Raw genomic sequence first — 17,533 nt, forward strand, 5'->3', positions numbered from 1 at the left:
AAGATCGTTTGTCTATGTGGGGTCCCTTGCAGCTCCATATGAATTTGACTATTGACTTTTCCATTCCTACAAAAAAAGCCATTGGAATTTTGATAGGGATTATATTGATCTGCAGATCACTTTGGGTAGTACTGACATCTTGACAATATTAAATCTTCCTGTCCGTGGAAACAGGATGTATTTCCACTTATTTAGACCTTTCAAGATAATTTTTGATACCCCTTAGTAGAATACTAGTTTAGGCAAAACCATCCAACTCCTTCCAAAGTTACCAAAGGCAAAAGTCCAGAATATTGAATGAATGCATCGAAACACATTTCACTGCAATTCACAAAGCATCACTTTATTTTCATATGAATAGTAGTCACTGATAAAGGGAAAAAACAAAATCATGACTATCAATATTTACTTAGGGAACCATTTTCATAGAACACTGATGAAGGAACATGGTATACATATTCAGAGTGACAGGGGACACAGGGACAAGCACACTAGATTGAAAGCATAAAAGCATATTCTCATAAGGACCAAGCAATCCTTGTTGTTGGAGGACCAAATGGAATCATCATTAATGTAAGTAGAATCAAAGTTCACGATCCGTAAGTCCTTCTTAAGGTATGCATGATTCAGCTTGTTTACAGTTCGAACAAAGGCATATTTGGAAGCACAACTATATGCTTCCAAACTGTACACTTTCTTGAAGTGCAGATCAAAAAATGGATTGTCCTAGAAGAAAAAGAGAGACATGATTTAGTTTGTAGCCAGGAAAGTAGCTAGATTTCCTGGATTCTCTCATATTGATTGTTGTATTGATTGTAAAGTATCAGTATCAAACATTTTCCCAAAATCTACAAATGAGCTTCCCAAAACTACCCGTTTCAAACATGTTGCTTCTATAAAGAACAATAAGAAAGATTCTTTTTGAAGCATCTGTGATTTTTCAATTATGCAAATAAATATGTGTCAAAATGTGCAGTTACCAAGTCTTCCCAGGGTAGTGAATTTGAGAGGATGGATGGGGATGGAAGAAAAGAATAAACCCAATTATAGACTTCCACAGGAGAGAAAAGATTTCTCCTTTTCTCTACTAGGAGGTCGGTCCCTTGTGCTATTTCAATAGTAGAAGGGGGAAATACAGAATGGCTAAGCAGCCTTTGGCATACAACAGATCACCAACTTGCTGGCTTTGAAGTTAATAGCAAGGATCGTTAAATCATTTGACTGAAACAGACAATTTACTAAAGACTGACTCACTGGATTGCTCTAGGCTGTATACTTCTAGTGGAGATGTTTCAGGGAAAAGTAGGCATCAAACCCGACCTAGGTCCTACATGTTAAAATAATAATCATTGCTACTGTTACTAATAGCAGTAACAACTATGCATTGCATTTATAAAGTGATTTTCAATTTACAAAATGCTTTCGCATTCATTATCTGCCTGACTCCTAACTCTCTTTGAGGGCAGAGGTTTTCAGTTATTTATCTTTTGTGTATCCACTCAACAAATGTGTGTTGAACTGATCTGAAGTCATCCTATAAAAAGAGAAGTGGAGGTAAACATTGCCCTAAATGATAAAGAGGCAGAGAGACCAGACCAAGCAAAAGTATTAATGACTTTTTACCATGAGGTGTGTAAAGTTTGTATATAAGAACGTATGTATTCGCAATTTCTTTTTCAAATAGGAAAATTCTTAGAGGAGACAGGAAAAAGAACAAGGGTTTTGGAGTTAGCCAACCATTTTGACTCTGATGTAACCATGGGCAGGGCACTTATTATATTTGGCCTTCACTTTTTGGATAGGGTTGCTCTGAAGTTTGTATGAGATTAATCATTTAAACTGTGATACTAGTATGGAGCTTAATGAATGATAATTCCTTTTCCCAAATCTGTCCCCAAAGATTGTGACACTGGTGTTAATATCACCTTGCTTTACACTATTAACATTTTTAAAAAACAAAACAATACTTTAAGAAAAAGAATGTACAAGGGTGTTGTGATTTTAAGTACAATGTTCTCTAGTCACACCTTGCAAAATGTTTCCTAGCTGTCATGATTGCAGATTGAAGGACAGTTCTTTAGAGAATCTCAATGAAAGGAAATCACACCCATTCCATCACCAGATACTAAGCATACTCCTTATGTAGTTTCCTCACAGAAACATTTACTCCTTATCATGTAGAAAATATCCTTTGTTCTTTTGAGATACTTGGAGAGGATTAAGTTTTTCCATTAGCCTGATAATTGAAACCTAAGCAGGTATGAACATAGAATACAAGTTCGTCCATCTGTCCCTTCCTTCCTTCCTTCCTTCCTCTCTCCCTCTGTCTCCCCCTTCCTCTCTCTTTCTTTCTTTTGATAGAGCTAAAAGGGAATCTCATTGTTCATTCAGTAATCCCTTGTTTATAGTAGATTAAATATAATATAATATAATGTAATGTAATAGTGAATAATAGTTTCCAGAGGGGTGAAGCCCAGGTCACACATGTAGTTATTGACAGAGCCAAGACAAGGACTAAGCTCTCACTCAGCCCAACCCCATTTCCTGCTACATCATTCTCTCTTCTGTTGCACTACATCAGTCTCCAAATCCCCAGTCATTCTGATTTCTCCTTTATAAATTGACTTCAATTTCAATTCCATTCCATTTTAAAGTTGACAACTTTTGGCTTGAAATAGCTCTATTTAAAACTGTATCATTGCTATCGAGAAAAATATAATATATGCTGACTCCTGAGGATTCAATTACAAGAGGGAGGACAAGTGGAAATTCCCAGAACAACTGAGATATTTTTACTTCATCCACAGAAAAGAAATATTTAGAAGAACTACTCTTTGGATATTGTAGGTTTTCTTCTGGCAGTTTAATATTTTAGGCCCTAAAGTGATCAGAAAAATAGAAATACTCAATTTCCCTTTTGTATCTAGTTCACTATGAAAGATAACAATCTTCAAATGGGAAAGGGAATAATTAACAACATAGAGATGGAATTAAAGGCCAGAAAGGTGAGGAGAAAATAGAGCAGAGCTAGCTGCTTCCAATGAATCTAAGCTGACAGGCTTGATTAATACATCCCTGGGCACTGACCAAGCTTATAGAAAATAATTATGACATTAGTAACAATTGGGGTATTACTCTTGGGGTTGGTATAAAAGATGGGGTCTGTAAAATCTTTCTTTCTTAGAAATTTATTTCCTAGTTCTGTAAAAATGGTTGTATTAGATGTTCTCTATCATTTAATAATATACTTGCAGACTAAAAGATATAAGTGCTGTATAATTGGCTGTATAAAATCAGCTAATTATGTTAAACTAGCATATCTACCTTTATTCATATTCATATTCATATTCATTTGAATATGAATAACATATTCAAATATGTTATTATGAATAACATAATTCAGGCTGTCATTAGCCTGAATAGAAATGCCTTTAAAATTGATTTTTTTTAGAAAGCATTTGAATGCATTTTGTTTGGCATTATATTTATTCAATAAAGTATTTAATTAGTGCTAAGTTGGACCCTGTTGCTAAGCCCCAGCAAGCAATCATCCTAGATAGGGTTAAACCCCCAGTAAAATTGCCATATTGCACATGTCTTAATGAAGTTTGAATGTTAAATAAATTGTATATTCACTTGAGGACTTGAGAAAAAATTAAGAAAATGGTCAAAAAAAGAGGTGGGCATGATTAATTCTTGAAACTACAGATTAGTGAACTTGACACTGACTTGTGATAAAATTCAATGCAGTATAGAAATTTTGGCAAATACCTAAAAGTATATAGAAGAAAATACTTTAAAAATTTGTACCCCTATGACACAGAGATAATTATTGTTAGAGTACTGGTTAGTTTCATATATACATTTACATACCCACATACATTTTTTTTGTATTAAAATTTAAGGTTCAGCTTTCAATTTTCAATACTATGATAAATTAAATATGTAAAATGAGATAATATTATAGAAAAGTTTTGTATTCAGCTGACTTTTAAAAAACGTATTAAGTGGTGAACAATTGTGTTCTGAGGTATTCTTTTGGAAACATGACTTTTAATGACCATGTAATGTTCCAGCATAATGACATGAAAAAATATATTTAACTATTTCCTAAGTGTTGAACATTTAGGTAGAATATAATGTCAGAAAAAATGCTATGTGATTACTTAGGAAAGAAAGCAATGAAATCCAGCATGCCTTCACCAAGAAGTCATGCCAAACACACCAAATTTTAAAAATAGGATTCCTAGGTGATAAGATAATAGCCAATAACATATATTGATTTCAGTAAAGATCTTAAGGGAAAAATTTAGATAGTCAGACTAGATAATTAATAAGGCAGAATTAAGTGGCAGAATTAAGAGCTTGTGTCCATCTAACTTACCACTGTATCCTCAGAGCCTAGCAGAGCCTGGTATACTATAAATTCTCAGTGAGTGACTGAATACACAAATTTGTAGAGATGATAAACAACCAGTCCAAAGAAGACAAATTGATAGATTTGGAGGTAAAGTCTAGTTCCATCTCTAGAGTAGTTATTTGATCTTAGGCAAGTCAGTTAATCTCTTTATGTCTCATTTTCCTCATCTGTAAATCAGGAGTAATGATAGAATCTAATTCATGGAATTTTTGTGACAATTATGTGAAGTTACATATGGAAAGAGCTTTTTGTGGTTCCTGTCATCTGGTAAGAGTTTACTGAGTGTGAGATGGTAGCAGGTAGCAGTACTACTAGTAGTGGTAATAATAGTAGTAGTAATGATAACCTGTCAATTACCTAGAGGTATGCACTTAGCCCTGCCTGCTTCATCATTTTTATTATTGACTTGAATGAAGTCCTAAATGCTGTGTGCATTAAATCTGCATCATACTATAGTGAATATTAAAAAATCAAAATATTAGAAGATTTGATAGGTAGGAATAGGCCAACCTAAGAATATGGCATTTAATCAGATTAAGAATAAATGAGCTTAAATTCTAATTCATCCAACAATAACAGAAATATTTATTGAGTCCCTGATAACTGCCAGGCAGAAGGCTACAATAAAAGATGAAAAGGAATGGTTACAGTTTTTTATCCAGAGGGGAGACAGAGTAAGCCAACAGTTGGAGTTTGTTGGATTATTTACATTCACTGTGCAATGGGGTTATAGGGCAGGGGGACATGAGTAGGACTTTACTCCATGGGGAATCTGAGAATGGGGTGAGGGATGGAGGTGACTGAGCTTTCTAAGCCCCGAGAGTATTAAAGCACCTTTGCTGTATAAAGTTTTAGGAGAAATGACCAGATATAAAGAAGCCAGATCATGAAGGGCTTTTATCTAGATTTTATTCCATGTGCGTAGAAGGTGCGGCTGATCAGGTTAAATGGCAATTCATGCCCAAAAGACCTGAGGTCTCAGTTGAGTGTTTACTAGAAATAAGAATCCAGATCAAAGGAAATAGAAACTGGTCACGCTAATTCTAAAGTATTGTATTTAATTCTGGAAAAGCTGAAACATTCCAGAGGAGAAGAGATTGCATAGTGAAGGGTGTTGCAGCAATGTCATGGGAGAAAATAACAACAGCGCTATGACCTCTTAGTGTTTGTATAACCTGTCATATTAACTTATTTGATCTTCATATGAACATTATTTAAAGAATGAAATGGTTACATTTAACCCAGAAAAGAGAAAACTTGAGGGACCCTTATTAGTGTCTTCAAACATTGGAAAGGCTGCTATGTGAAAGAAGGATTGGGTTTGTTCTGGTTGGTTCAAATGACGATGCTAGGACTGATGGGTGGATGTTATAGTGAAGGAGATTTTAGTTAAACATAAGTGGGACATGTAAAAATAAAGGATGTTAATTTGGAAGTAGAATGGATTTACTCATGTGGTAATGAGTTCTCCATCAGTAGAAGAGTTCAAGGAGAGACTGGGAAAACAACTTTCAAGTGGTCACACAAGAGATTAAAGTACACACCCTTTCCCCACTTTCAACACTGAGGCTGTAGGATTTCCAAGGGTTATTGATCCTTCCAGAGGATCATGCAGCTAACTGACAGTAAAATCTGAAGAAGATGAGGAAAGGAATCCCCACAAATTATGGAGGAAACTGGGCTGGGAAGAGAGTGGTGGTGGAAGCATCAGATATTTAAAGTTTCGTAACTGGCTGGAAGATTGTGTTTAACCTGTTAAGAAGACCTTGGGAAAGATGCTTTAAATCTAATCGAAAAAATTCAAATTTAAACTCATAAAAACAGAACAAACAAACCAGTAGATCATCCCAGTAGAGTAAACTGTACCACTTAAGAATAATATGTCATTTTAACTCTCAGTACATGCCAAAAATATATGAAGTAAGATATTAACCATAAAGGTCTCCAGCATATTGATCCCATATCTCCCTTACAAAACATAACACTTACTGTATCTGCTTCTTTTCCATCGACCATCCGCAGATCGTTCAAAGACCACTTTTTGGTTACTTCATATTTTTCATCTAAACCTATTCTGTAGTGTTTCACCATAATTATTTTTACTTCTTCATTTTTGGTCACTGTAGGACAGAAAAACACTTCGTTTACCTAGACTCTTAGAAGATAATAAATTATTCATCATCATATTTTTCTGTATTTATGAATCTCCTTTTCCTATAATAAGCTTGAACGTACATTGTATCTGCACCCCGGTTATGAACCCTGAGGTATCTGAAGCTTCATGAGTATGCCCTCAAATTTCCTCAGTGTGTTAACTTTATTTTTGCTGCAGTTGTGGTCACATACAGCCGCGGTAATGTCTGTCAGATAGAACACCGAGCTCTGTGCTTTCAGCTCTGAGCTTTGTGGTGGAGGATAGAGTTCAACTCAGGGCAGGAAATAGGAGGCTTAGTGTGAGCATACAGTCAGTGCCAAAGTGTTTACCAGAACAAGTTGGAATTTTAATTTATGACAATATAAGAAAATGAGCACAGGAAAGTAAACAGTTCTGCTCACACAGCAACCCACTGCTGAAGACTGACCATGCAAATACTTGTGCACACTTTTTTTTTAAGTTGCTGTGAGATTTTTGATGTAAGAGTGCTTGCAAAACAGCAACTACTGACCTATTTGGTATCGTTTGAGATTTTTAATCCTCCGTAGTGTGTATCCAAAATCCTAGTATTCAAAATGTGCCATCGAGACAAAAAACTTTAGTACTATACTTTGAAAGGTATGGGAAAATCATTGCTTATTTTATGTGAACAACATGAGGGAAATAATTTCCTGGTCTTAAAATCATAGTGTTTGGTCTCATATGAACACATTAGGAGAATCAACATTTGATGTTAGAGTTCCTGGACTGAAAGTTATCAATGAATTCCCAAGGGAGTATTTACTGGGTATCCACTATTTGCCTGATAGAACTATTACAAATGCCACAGGGAGTAAAAGTATGAGACATGGTCCCTGCCCTCTGGAAACTTATGGTTTTGTTGAAGAGACAAGGCTAACACACATGTGTCACATAAAATATATAATATGAAGGTATACAGGTATGTTATAAAGAGGTGGCAGTGGGAATTGAATATCTTAAACTTTCAAGATGGATGATGTCACTTGGAGAGTTACAAGCTGGTTCTGTCTTCTAAGAATGAGACTGGACTTTGTCTTTGGGGAAGACTTCTGGTTCTGGAAAGCATCACTTTGGCATGACCTCCTAGTTAAGAAGATTAAAACAATATATTACAATATAATCATAGGAATAGATAAGCAATATGGAACAGACTATATGTTCAACAGAAGTTCTAAGAAGGGAGAGGATTTGAATAAAGGAAATAATTATGGAAGAAATAGAATTGGAGATAGAGCTTTAAAATTAGTAAAGGCAAGGATGATACTGACGGCATTTCTAGGTGAAGGACAGTATGACAAAATGAGTAGACAATAGACCCTGAACTTCACCAGGTAGGATTAGAGACAGTGGATTGTATAGATTGATTGGTGTTAGGATATGGTGGACAACAAGGTTAACCAGGTTGTGAAAATGTTTTGAAAAGTGACAGAAACCACTGTGGACTCATGGTGTCTCAACCCCCCTCTGATGGGAGGCATTGGAATCTGGCCTGGACAGTAAGGGCTCCAGAGTTGGGACTGGTGAAGGGAGTAGTTATCCTCTGTAAGTGCAGGTGATACTGAAATTAAGGCAAACAGTTGAGCTTAGACTTCATGATGGAGCTGAGCTCAGTCTCCCAGAGAAGGGAGTCTGAGCAGGTTGACAAATCTAAGAAGAGGGCACTATGTCAGTTCAGTGAAAGCTCATACTGTAATACATATTCAGTAAGTCTCTTTCCTCCTTGAACAGGAGACTAATACAGTGGTGCCCTGTTGAAGGAGTATTTTTCTGGAATCAGTGATGCCCAGGATACACTGAAGAAGAAAAGGAAGAAGAACCGGAGGTCCCTAGAAGAGGCAGTGTATCTTAGTGGGCTCTGGCATTAAACATTCCGGATTCAAATCATGACACCACTTCTTACAGTGTGGTCTGTAATCTCATTATTTAATCTCTAGAGAGATTAAACCTCAGTTTTCTCATGTTGTAAAGTGGACATCAGAGTGATACAAACCCATAGGGTATAAAGATTAAAGTATATAAATGACTTAGAGTAGTGCCTGGTTTATAGTAATTGTTTCCGTTTTTTGTTTTGTTTTGTTTATGAGGCTGTTGTTGGAATCTAGGCATAGGATGTAGGCAATGGAAATAGAGGTGGTAAATCTAAGTTAGATTTTAAATGAGGCATTCACAACACTGGATGGAAACCAAATACGTAAGCATGGTTAGGCGGAATTGTGAATTTAGTCTTTGATGTACAGATGAGCTCCATAAACTATCTCAGAAGAGAAGGAGATGACGGAAGTTTATAGTTTAGGAATGAAGATACAGACTTGGGATTTTTCTGTGGGGACAGGTTTCCAAAACTAGGTTTATAAGGAAAAGAGCAGAGGAAAGAGGTGAAACAGAGTAGAGAAAAAAAAGGTGCCAGCAGAGAGGTCTAAGAAGGGGCCAGCAGAAAAGAGACAAGCCCAACAGTGCAATGCTATGGAAATCAAGAGGACAGAGAATTTCAAGAGCTGGAGACAATCCCATGAAGTTACTTTGTTGGGTAACTTTGTTCAGTCCTGGCACAGAATCTGACTTGGGGAAGATCATTGATTTCTTCCCTGAGGGCAGTTTCTCTAGAATGGGGAGGGCAGAAAACAGCTTGTAGAGGGCTCCTTCATGGACTAACTATACTGAGTGCGTACTATGCGCCAGTTCTTATGTTAGGTAGGGTTTAGAAAGAGAGATAAGAGAATAAAGGCTATGATTTAGATCACATATTCCAAGAGTCTGGAAGAGGAGTGATTGCATATTTTGAGGACAAAAGGAGTGATTGAGGGGCACGTCCTGGAGGGGACCTAGTGTGGAAGATCTTAACCCTGGGTAAGAAAACTGGCTCAGAGACTGTGAGTCTCCTGAAACTGTGCAAAATTTGGTGGGTTTCTGCCCGTGTATACTTCTCCAACCCTAAAAAGGTCCACTTCCACTGGTCTAGATGTTAGCTTTGGGAAGAGGAAAGGAAAAGAGAAAAGAAGCCATTAGGCTGGTGTGTTGAAGTGGAAGCATGGTTAATTCTGTCATACTTACTAAGGACAAGATTTTGGAGGCAGTTCCTTCCACTAGGAGGTAATTGTCTGTCCAGACAAAGGCTCTACCTCAGAACCAAATAATAATGTTCTTGTTGGCTAGCTGTCTCACTGGTGACTTAGGAAGTGGGAGAGGATGGGGAGAAATAACTGGATACTGTATAAAAATATCATTTGAAGCAAATTTCACTGCCTTATCCATATGTTATGATAACCAGCTAATTGACTGTAGACCACCGATTTGTTTCATTAATTTGATAAGTATTTGAGTGCCCCTTTTGTACAAAGCCCTGGGCTAGGCATTGAAAAAGTGCATTCCCCTATGGTACCGTTCCTGCTCTTGCTGAGATTACAGAGAGTGGGGTTTCAGAGAGAAAACACACGATCAGGTGCTGTGGATGAGGCATGGACAGGGTCTTATAGGAACATGGAGAAGGGACATCTTCATTCCACTAGGGGTCAGGGAGAGCTTCTTTTTTTTTTTTTTTTTTTTTTTTTGTGGTACGCGGGCCTCTCACTGTTGTGGCCTCTCCCGTAGCGGAGCACAGGCTCCGGACGCTCAGGCTCAGCGGCCATGGCTCACGGGCGCAGCTGCTCCGCGGCATGTGGGATCTTCCCGGACCGGGGCACGAACCCGTGTCACCTGCATCGGCAGGCGGACTCCCAACCACTGCGCCACCAGGGAAGCCCCAGAGAGAGCTTCTTGAAGGAGGTTATCTGAGTTGTAAAGGACCATGGGAGTTAGCAGAATGAAGAAAGGGGTAAAGGGAGTTCTGGAACAGCATGTGTACAAAAGCGTAAAATACTTGAATCTTTTGAGTCCTTACAGGCATTTAGTATTGCTGGCATGAAGGGTAGGGGTGAATAGGTGGTAGGAAGCAGGGTAGGCAGGAGCTGGTTCCTGAATGGTCTAGAATGCTACGCTAAGGAGTTCAAATATTATCCTGAAAGCTCTGTTTTCGGGGAGATTGATGAGGGTGAGGAGTGTTGTTGCTGAAGGACTTTAAGTGAATGGTCAGGCTGAGCTTTACATTTTAGAAAGTTTTCTCGGGCAGTTCTGTAAAGGATGGGTGGGAGGGAGGGAATGAAGAAAGAGATGTTAAGAAGGTAGGATCTACCAGTCATCAAGTTTTCTTACATTAATGGTCACTGTCCCACTAATAACAAACTAAGAAAATGCACGCTTTAAAAGTTAACCTTTGGATACAGTGATGCAGCACAGAGACGGTACAACCTCCTCCATTTGGCAAAGTAGTCTCCTCTGTAGCCAAGGAGGTTCCAAAAACTGTCTTTAGCCAAGAGTCAAGTCTGATCAGGCTGGAGTGGACCCAATCCCTAAGTTCCATACTTGAGTTCTGCTGCTAGCTAAAATTAAATGGCTGTATTCACATTAAGGCAACAGCAAAGTGGAAACATCACATTGTCTTAAAACAGAAATGTGTTTATATAGTCAAAATGTTAACAGAGTTGGTTTCCATAACATCAGATGTGCCGCTATCTAATTATGATTTAGTGATATCTATAGACCCAGGGACTTTCAGAATGAACCTGCTCCAGTTTCACTATTTTAGTTAGCATTTTCAGAACAACCATCTTAACTTCATGCTAACAACTTATCTTCACTTTTAATTTCAAAATAAACATTGTTGTTAATAACTGCCTCTATTATCACGGTGAAATAGTCACTATTATTCATGAGGCTAAGTGGAAAGAAGATTGGCCAAGTGAACCAATATAATTTGGCAGAACAGGAAAAATAGTAGCTCATGAGTAAACTGCACAGAAAAACTTTAAATACATAAACCACTGTCATTTTACAATCCCAGTGTTACATAATTGTTTTCATCATTGAAATTAACTAATAGGGAAAAACTACCATGAGATATCAAAGACAAGAAGCCTCAGTGAAAATGTTTCAGTGTATTGGTGATGTCTTGGGGTTGTTGAGAATGCTATTACTGATTTCATCAAAAAAGTAACTTTCAAATAATTTTTCTAGAAATATTTTAATCAAATTGATTTTGGGGCAATACTGGGTACTCTAGATTTAATGTTTGTCCCTCCTTCCCCTCAATTCCTATGTTGAAATCCTAACCCCCAAGGTTATGGTAGTAGGAAGTGGGGTCTTTCAGAGGTGATTAGGTCATGAGGGCTCTGCCCTCATGAATGGGATTAGTGTCCCTCTAAAAAGACCCCAAAGAGCTCCCTTGCCCTTTCCACCCTGCAAGGTTAGAGGGAGAAAAAGGTGGTCTATGAGGCCGCACATCCCCACCAGACACCGAATCTGCAGGTGCCATGTTCTTGGACTTCCCAGACTCCAGAACTGTGAGAACTAAATGTTTGTTGTTTATAAGCCACCCAGTCTCTAGTATTTTATTTCCTTTTCTTGTTAACTTATTTAACACTCTTTTTGTGAACAGTATAAATGATTTCACAAAATTATTCAGTTCTCCGGTTCACAGAGTAGAAGTTCTTTTTTGGCATCAACATGTAATATGTATGGAGGATTTATGCATACCATCTTCATAATTCTAGCAAATGCCATTTATTTTCAAATGAATTACCTGTGAGTGGAGAATGTTTTTCTAAATATATGTGAATACTTAAATCTGTATCTGAATATGTATACAATTTTAATTTATAAAATATAAATACTTCCATATGTTTACTGTATATTTTATTTTTATTATAAATATTTATTTACAGCATATACTATTTATACATAAATACTTCAGCATATGTTTTCACAATAGATACATTCTTTTCTGTAATTTTAACAATATAACCCCACCTTCCAATTTGGAATAAAATTCTAGCCCTATTTGAAGTAGAATTTATCATTTTTTCCCCCTAGTTAGGATTTAAGAGGAGAGCACTATGTGTAGATGTAAATGTTATTATTTCTGGTTCAGAGAGGTCAACACCGAGGCCACGGCGTTGCCCCATATATCACAGCTGGCAGGTGGGCAAAGCAGAGTCATGTTTCACACCAGCTGTGTCGGATTCCTAGCCTTCCAAAGTCCATTCCACCATGCCCTGCTACTTCCCATCCAATCAGCCATAATCACTTAACATGCGATTTCAAGTCCTTCAGAATTTCTTTAACTGATTTGCATTCTCATCACTGCACAACTGACTTGTCCGTTTCTTTTTCTGTACTTTATAGAGCTCCTCCCTCCTTCCTAAGAAGTTGCCGCTTTTAACAGCCAGGGATAATGATGGTCTAGGCTAGGGGAAGCTAATTTCAAGGGGAAATGACCATGTAAACCCTGATGTGGGAGGAGACAGAGGTGCCAGGAAATCCCCAGTGTAAATCCTAGCAAACTTCAGAGAGGGAGACAGGATTTAAGACATCTGCTTTTTGACATTGACCAAGTAAGTTATCAAGGCAACAGTAAATCACAATCATCTGGTTGTGAGACCCCCTGCAAAGCCAGACTCTGATTGGATAAATAGAAAGTTTAACTTATTTAAACATATCTTCTTTAATTTGAGAAATGCATGATGGGATTTAACTACTCTAGACTTGATTCTCACAAATTTAGAACTGCTGGATTGTAGGATATAAAGAGGAAATCATAACTATATGTCTCCCTACTCTCAGAAGGTGGCCAACATTCAAAACCTGGAGTTACCTGCCTCAACAGTTGAGATATGGCCTGCTTGATTCCTATCAATGGAGATTTTCTGAGTAAAGCATAGTCAAAGATTTAGGACTAGCAAGCATCACCCTGACTTTATTTTAAATTACTGTTCTGTCTAATTGCATTTGAAATGGTCATAAAGAGATGCCACATTTGGGGAAAGTGCTCTCAAGTTGATGGATGTGATATGTAGAAGAGTCATAAAGTTCGTGAATGAACATGACTTATAATGTTAACTTTTACCTGGAATATCACAATATTGTCTTCTCTTTCTCACATCTAAGAGAACCTTGTTTTTCCTTTGCTTCTAACATGACAGAATCATTGAATTTTACTAATGAAAGTGATCACCTACTTTATGTGGCCATTGTCCAGGTGAAAACATTGAACCCTAAAGAGGTTGCCTTCACACATGTTAACAATGCCAACCCCTTGTTGTTCCAATCCTGGTTAAAAGGATTCATGTCATTTATGAAAACAGACAGCAGGTGACCCCAGCTCACAGTGTCTCTCTCAGAACTTGAGGATATTGGGGAAAAAATTACATCCATTTACAAAAATTTAATTCTAGGGGTGTTTTTTTTTTTCCATGCCAGATAGAACGAGTTAATTATATAGTTGGAGACAGGCATTAAGATACATGTGGTAAATCAGATGTAAATAATGCCTGGTAAATAAATATGCATTATTGATTGTTCTATTTTTTATAAGTTTCTTAAAAAACACATATACGCTAATGTTATGTGATGAGTAATTAGCTTTATAAAGTAGGATTATAATAGGTATAAAATTATTAAATTTTAATGTTGGAATAAGCATATTCTCTAATATATTAAGTCAAGATACTTTGAGATATAGTGTTCTGATCGTTTGAATATAATACAGTGTCTAAAATTGTTTCATTTGAACTTTTTCCATTTGATTTCTTTCTTTTTCCTGGACTGATTTTAAGTTTTGTACCTTGCTGATATGCTAAGCCTTACACTTTTTATTTATTTGGCAAAATATGCTAGGTAACGTATTAGATAAATGTTAGTATTCTTATTATTAAGTAAATATTCGTATACTTATTAGGAATTACAGAATTTTAAAGAGTTCTTAGGACTTTCTCTAAAGATGTTCTACTTCCCTTATAGTAGCCCCTCTTGCCAACTTTTGAAAGTTCTTCTATGCAAATTATCAGGAAAGGAATTATAACTTATAACAAATTTTCCGAAAATGCTGAACTGTGTGCCTTAAAAAGCAAAGTCTACAATGAAAACTTAAGAGTTTCTAAGCTCTTTCCTCCAAAGCCCCTGAAAACTATTAAAAAGCATGGATTGGGAAAAGGAAATGCTTATATTAAATTCAATAATGGCACAAGAATTTCTGTCTAAATTCAGCACAAAAATTACTGGTTAGGTAAATCATAATTAAGTGCAAAAGCTTATTCCTACCTTTGGACAATTTTCATGAATTTTTAAAATATGAGGGAAAATATTTTAATTAGTTTAGAGAACATTTCCTTAAAGTTCCATCTTCATGAACTAATTTCTATCATTAAAATAGTGTTTCTGTGAGCATACTGTGAGAAAGAATTTTTAAAAGATCATTTCTCTTTTCAAAATAAGCCACCAGGAAGTCTAAATAAGCCTCAGAAGAAAATCTAAGGTCTTTTTTTCTTTTTCTTTCCTAGCATGAAAAGAGAGAACCCTAGTTGTCCAGATTGGTTGGAAATAGAGCTGTATAACTCAATTCTCCAATATGTTTAAAAATATATAGAGAGCTCTCCGTTGAATTTTTTAAAACAAGCTCTTACACAAGAAAACTGCATGCCATGCAAGTGAATTAAATAAAAAACTGGAGACTAAATAATCAAATCAGCAAAAGCACATACCCAGTTTCATTTCTGAACAATTAACCAAAATATTCTTAATACAATATTTTTTGTCTTCCATTTTAGCACTTAAAAAAATTCTGTAGAATCCACATTCTTAATCTTCGCATAGTTAAGTTCTATCACAAGAAGATACACCTGCTGTTACTGCATAGGAAAATAAACACCCAAAAATGTCCTTCTATCACCCAAGCATCTTGGGGTTATTTACATTTTGAAATGATAACAGAAAGAACAGATTACCTGACACACAGAGGTAATACCTGTCCTGGACCGAGAACTCTATTTCAATAAACTCGTACAGATTCTGCGAGAGTGGCTTAAACAGTTTCTTCTCCAAGTCCTCCTTTACCAATGATGACATTTCCTCCAGTTCCACTTGGCCTGAGGTTCTGGCTCCAGCTCACTCTTTCTCTCCTTCTGCTCCCTAGATTTCTTGTTTTGGTTTGCAGCTCCTATGTGAGTCCTGCCCACCTCCCAACCCTCACTTTCAACTTCTCATTCCTAGCCAGACCCAGGCTCCTGAGAGCACTCAGCGCGGTCAGACCCCTCAATGCGGTATCTGCCCAGTGGCAGCAGCGACAGCAGCCAAAATACAGCAGCGGCATCAGCCCCGCTGTCACTCTCCAGCATCCAGGCTCAAGGAGGCTGCTCTCTGGAGCTCTCCTGTGGTTTGGGGATGAGCAACATATTTATGAACACCAGCAGATACACTTGTGGAGTCCCCTGGTCTCCCTAGTCTAGTAACCTTTTCCGCTTTCACATCACTCTGCAGAAGAAGACCACTACTTCAGCTTGATTCCGTTACATAAATCAGCTGTCTGGCTCTATCGATTGGGATCATCTTCCATTAAGAACTTTGCTGTCATCGGCAAGAGAAAAAGCACCCATGCTTTCTCCTGACACTTCCAACAAGTTTCTTTCCCTCCTTTCTTTCCCCTCCTGCAATTCATTCAGACCTTTGTTTTCAAGAGAGTCAGCATCCATTCCTGCGTCCAAATTATTTTTTAAATGGGCTTACTTTAATGTTCTTCATTTCTTTACTCACAAAGAGAAATTTACTAGGTACCTACTGGAGCAAAGCATGGTATCTGTTTCTTGGGAGGGTGGATTTCCTATCCTCAAGAAGCTTATAATCTAATAGAGATGAGTACACCAAATAATTATCATAAATGTTTAAAAGTGATAAATGGCACAAGAGAAAGGAAATATAGAAAAGTTATTTGTACCTGGAGAGTGTCAGAGACAGTGCTATAGGGGAAGATCTGGAACTTGAAGGGTGAGAGGGAAGTATCCAAGTGGAGGAGGGGGAGATGCATATTCTGTGGAAGGAATGTTGGAACGAAAGCTCTGATCAATAAGCCGCAGGGGATGCTTGGGAGGACAGGAAGCAGTCCGGTTTGCTTAAATTATATAATTTGTGGAAGTAAAATATAAGGGTGGAAAGGTAAATTGAGTGGGACCGGCTCATGAAGGGCCTTGAATGCCAGAATAATCCTTTGGATTTTATTCTATAGAAGTAGAGAACCAATGAAGATTTGGGGGCATTCATTCATTTGACAAATATTTTTCAAGGGCTGATTTTTGTGCCAGGCTCTGCTCTAGGACTGGGAATATGGCAATGAAGAAAATAGGTCCATTCCTTGCTCTTCTGGAGCTTAGTGGGGTAGATGGAAAATAAATAAACAAAGCAGGAGTCCATCCAAGGTATACTCAGCTGCAAGTAACAGAATACATGACATCAAGTTGTAAATAGGAAAGACGTTAAACGATCTCTCATAATAAGAGGTCTGCAAGTAGGCAGTCCCAAATTTAGCTCAGGACTCATAGGTGAGGGTCCCAAGTGCTTGCCATTTTCTGATCTTCCGTCCTCAGAGGCTGGCTTTTTATCCTCAGACCACTGTTGTTCAGCTCCAAAGACAGGAAGAAAGAGGAGTGGTGGTTGCTGTCCTTGATTTCTCTTTTTGTCAGAAGCAAACTCTTTCTCAGAAACCAGCCAACAGGCTTTCTTTTACATCTTGGTGCCCATGACTGGGTCACATGGCCATCCCTAGGAAAGCCAGAATTTGTCATTTTTGGTTTCTATCACGGGAAGACAGATTTTCTAACAAGGAAGAAGGGCTGGGAATGACTGCAAGCAGGCAGCCAAAAATGTCGTCCGTGGCTCCCCTAAGAAACATTAATGGCATGTGTGACTAGGCTGAATCGTGGGGTCCTGGGTGAGACATTTGACTTTCTGAGCCTGTTTCCTTATGTGAAGAATGATCTCTAGGCTCTTTTCCTACTTTAATATCTCCTATTCTGTTTGTGATTCTGGGAATCTATTAAAATAATTTGGGTAAGAGGACCAGAGAACTGGTACTCTGC

The 17,533-nt window shown here is 37.5% G+C and overlaps 1 protein-coding gene across 2 annotated transcripts; it reads right to left on the minus strand.

Moving 5' to 3' along the window:
• Positions 1-431: 431 nt before the first annotated feature.
• EXOC1L (exocyst complex component 1 like) lies at positions 432-15,554 on the minus strand. 2 transcript variants are annotated; one of them, XM_029235003.1, is made up of 3 exons: positions 15,430-15,554; positions 6,410-6,540; positions 432-726 (listed from the first exon to the last, which is right to left on the minus strand). In XM_029235003.1, exons 2-3 carry the CDS (start codon positions 6,509-6,511, stop codon positions 460-462), a joined length of 369 nt encoding a protein of 122 aa, XP_029090836.1. In that variant the 5' UTR covers positions 6,512-6,540; positions 15,430-15,554; the 3' UTR covers positions 432-459. The 2 variants fall into 2 exon arrangements, with proteins under 2 accessions (XP_029090836.1, XP_029090835.1); XM_029235002.1 differs by having other exon boundaries at positions 15,410-15,548.
• Positions 15,555-17,533: the final 1,979 nt, after the last annotated feature.

Source organism: Monodon monoceros, unplaced genomic scaffold, assembly GCF_005190385.1.
Source record: "Monodon monoceros isolate NGI ecotype Baffin Bay Population unplaced genomic scaffold, NGI_Narwhal_1 Super_Scaffold_20, whole genome shotgun sequence".
In the NCBI taxonomy this organism is placed as follows: Eukaryota; Metazoa; Chordata; class Mammalia; order Artiodactyla; family Monodontidae; genus Monodon; species Monodon monoceros.

What these genes read in the sequence shown, in the direction of transcription:
- EXOC1L (XM_029235002.1), bottom strand. Translation starts at nt 15,530, where the DNA reads ATGTCATCATTGGTAAAGGAGGACTTGGAGAAGAAACTGTTTAAGCCA. An exon ending in GTATTACCTCTGTGTGTCAG is followed by an intron (nt 6,541 to 15,409) that starts GTAATCTGTTCT and finishes TCTGTCCTACAG; the next exon opens with TGACCAAAAATGAAGAAGTA. An exon ending in ATGGAAAAGAAGCAGATACA is followed by an intron (nt 727 to 6,409) that starts GTAAGTGTTATG and finishes TTTTTCTTCTAG; the next exon opens with GACAATCCATTTTTTGATCT.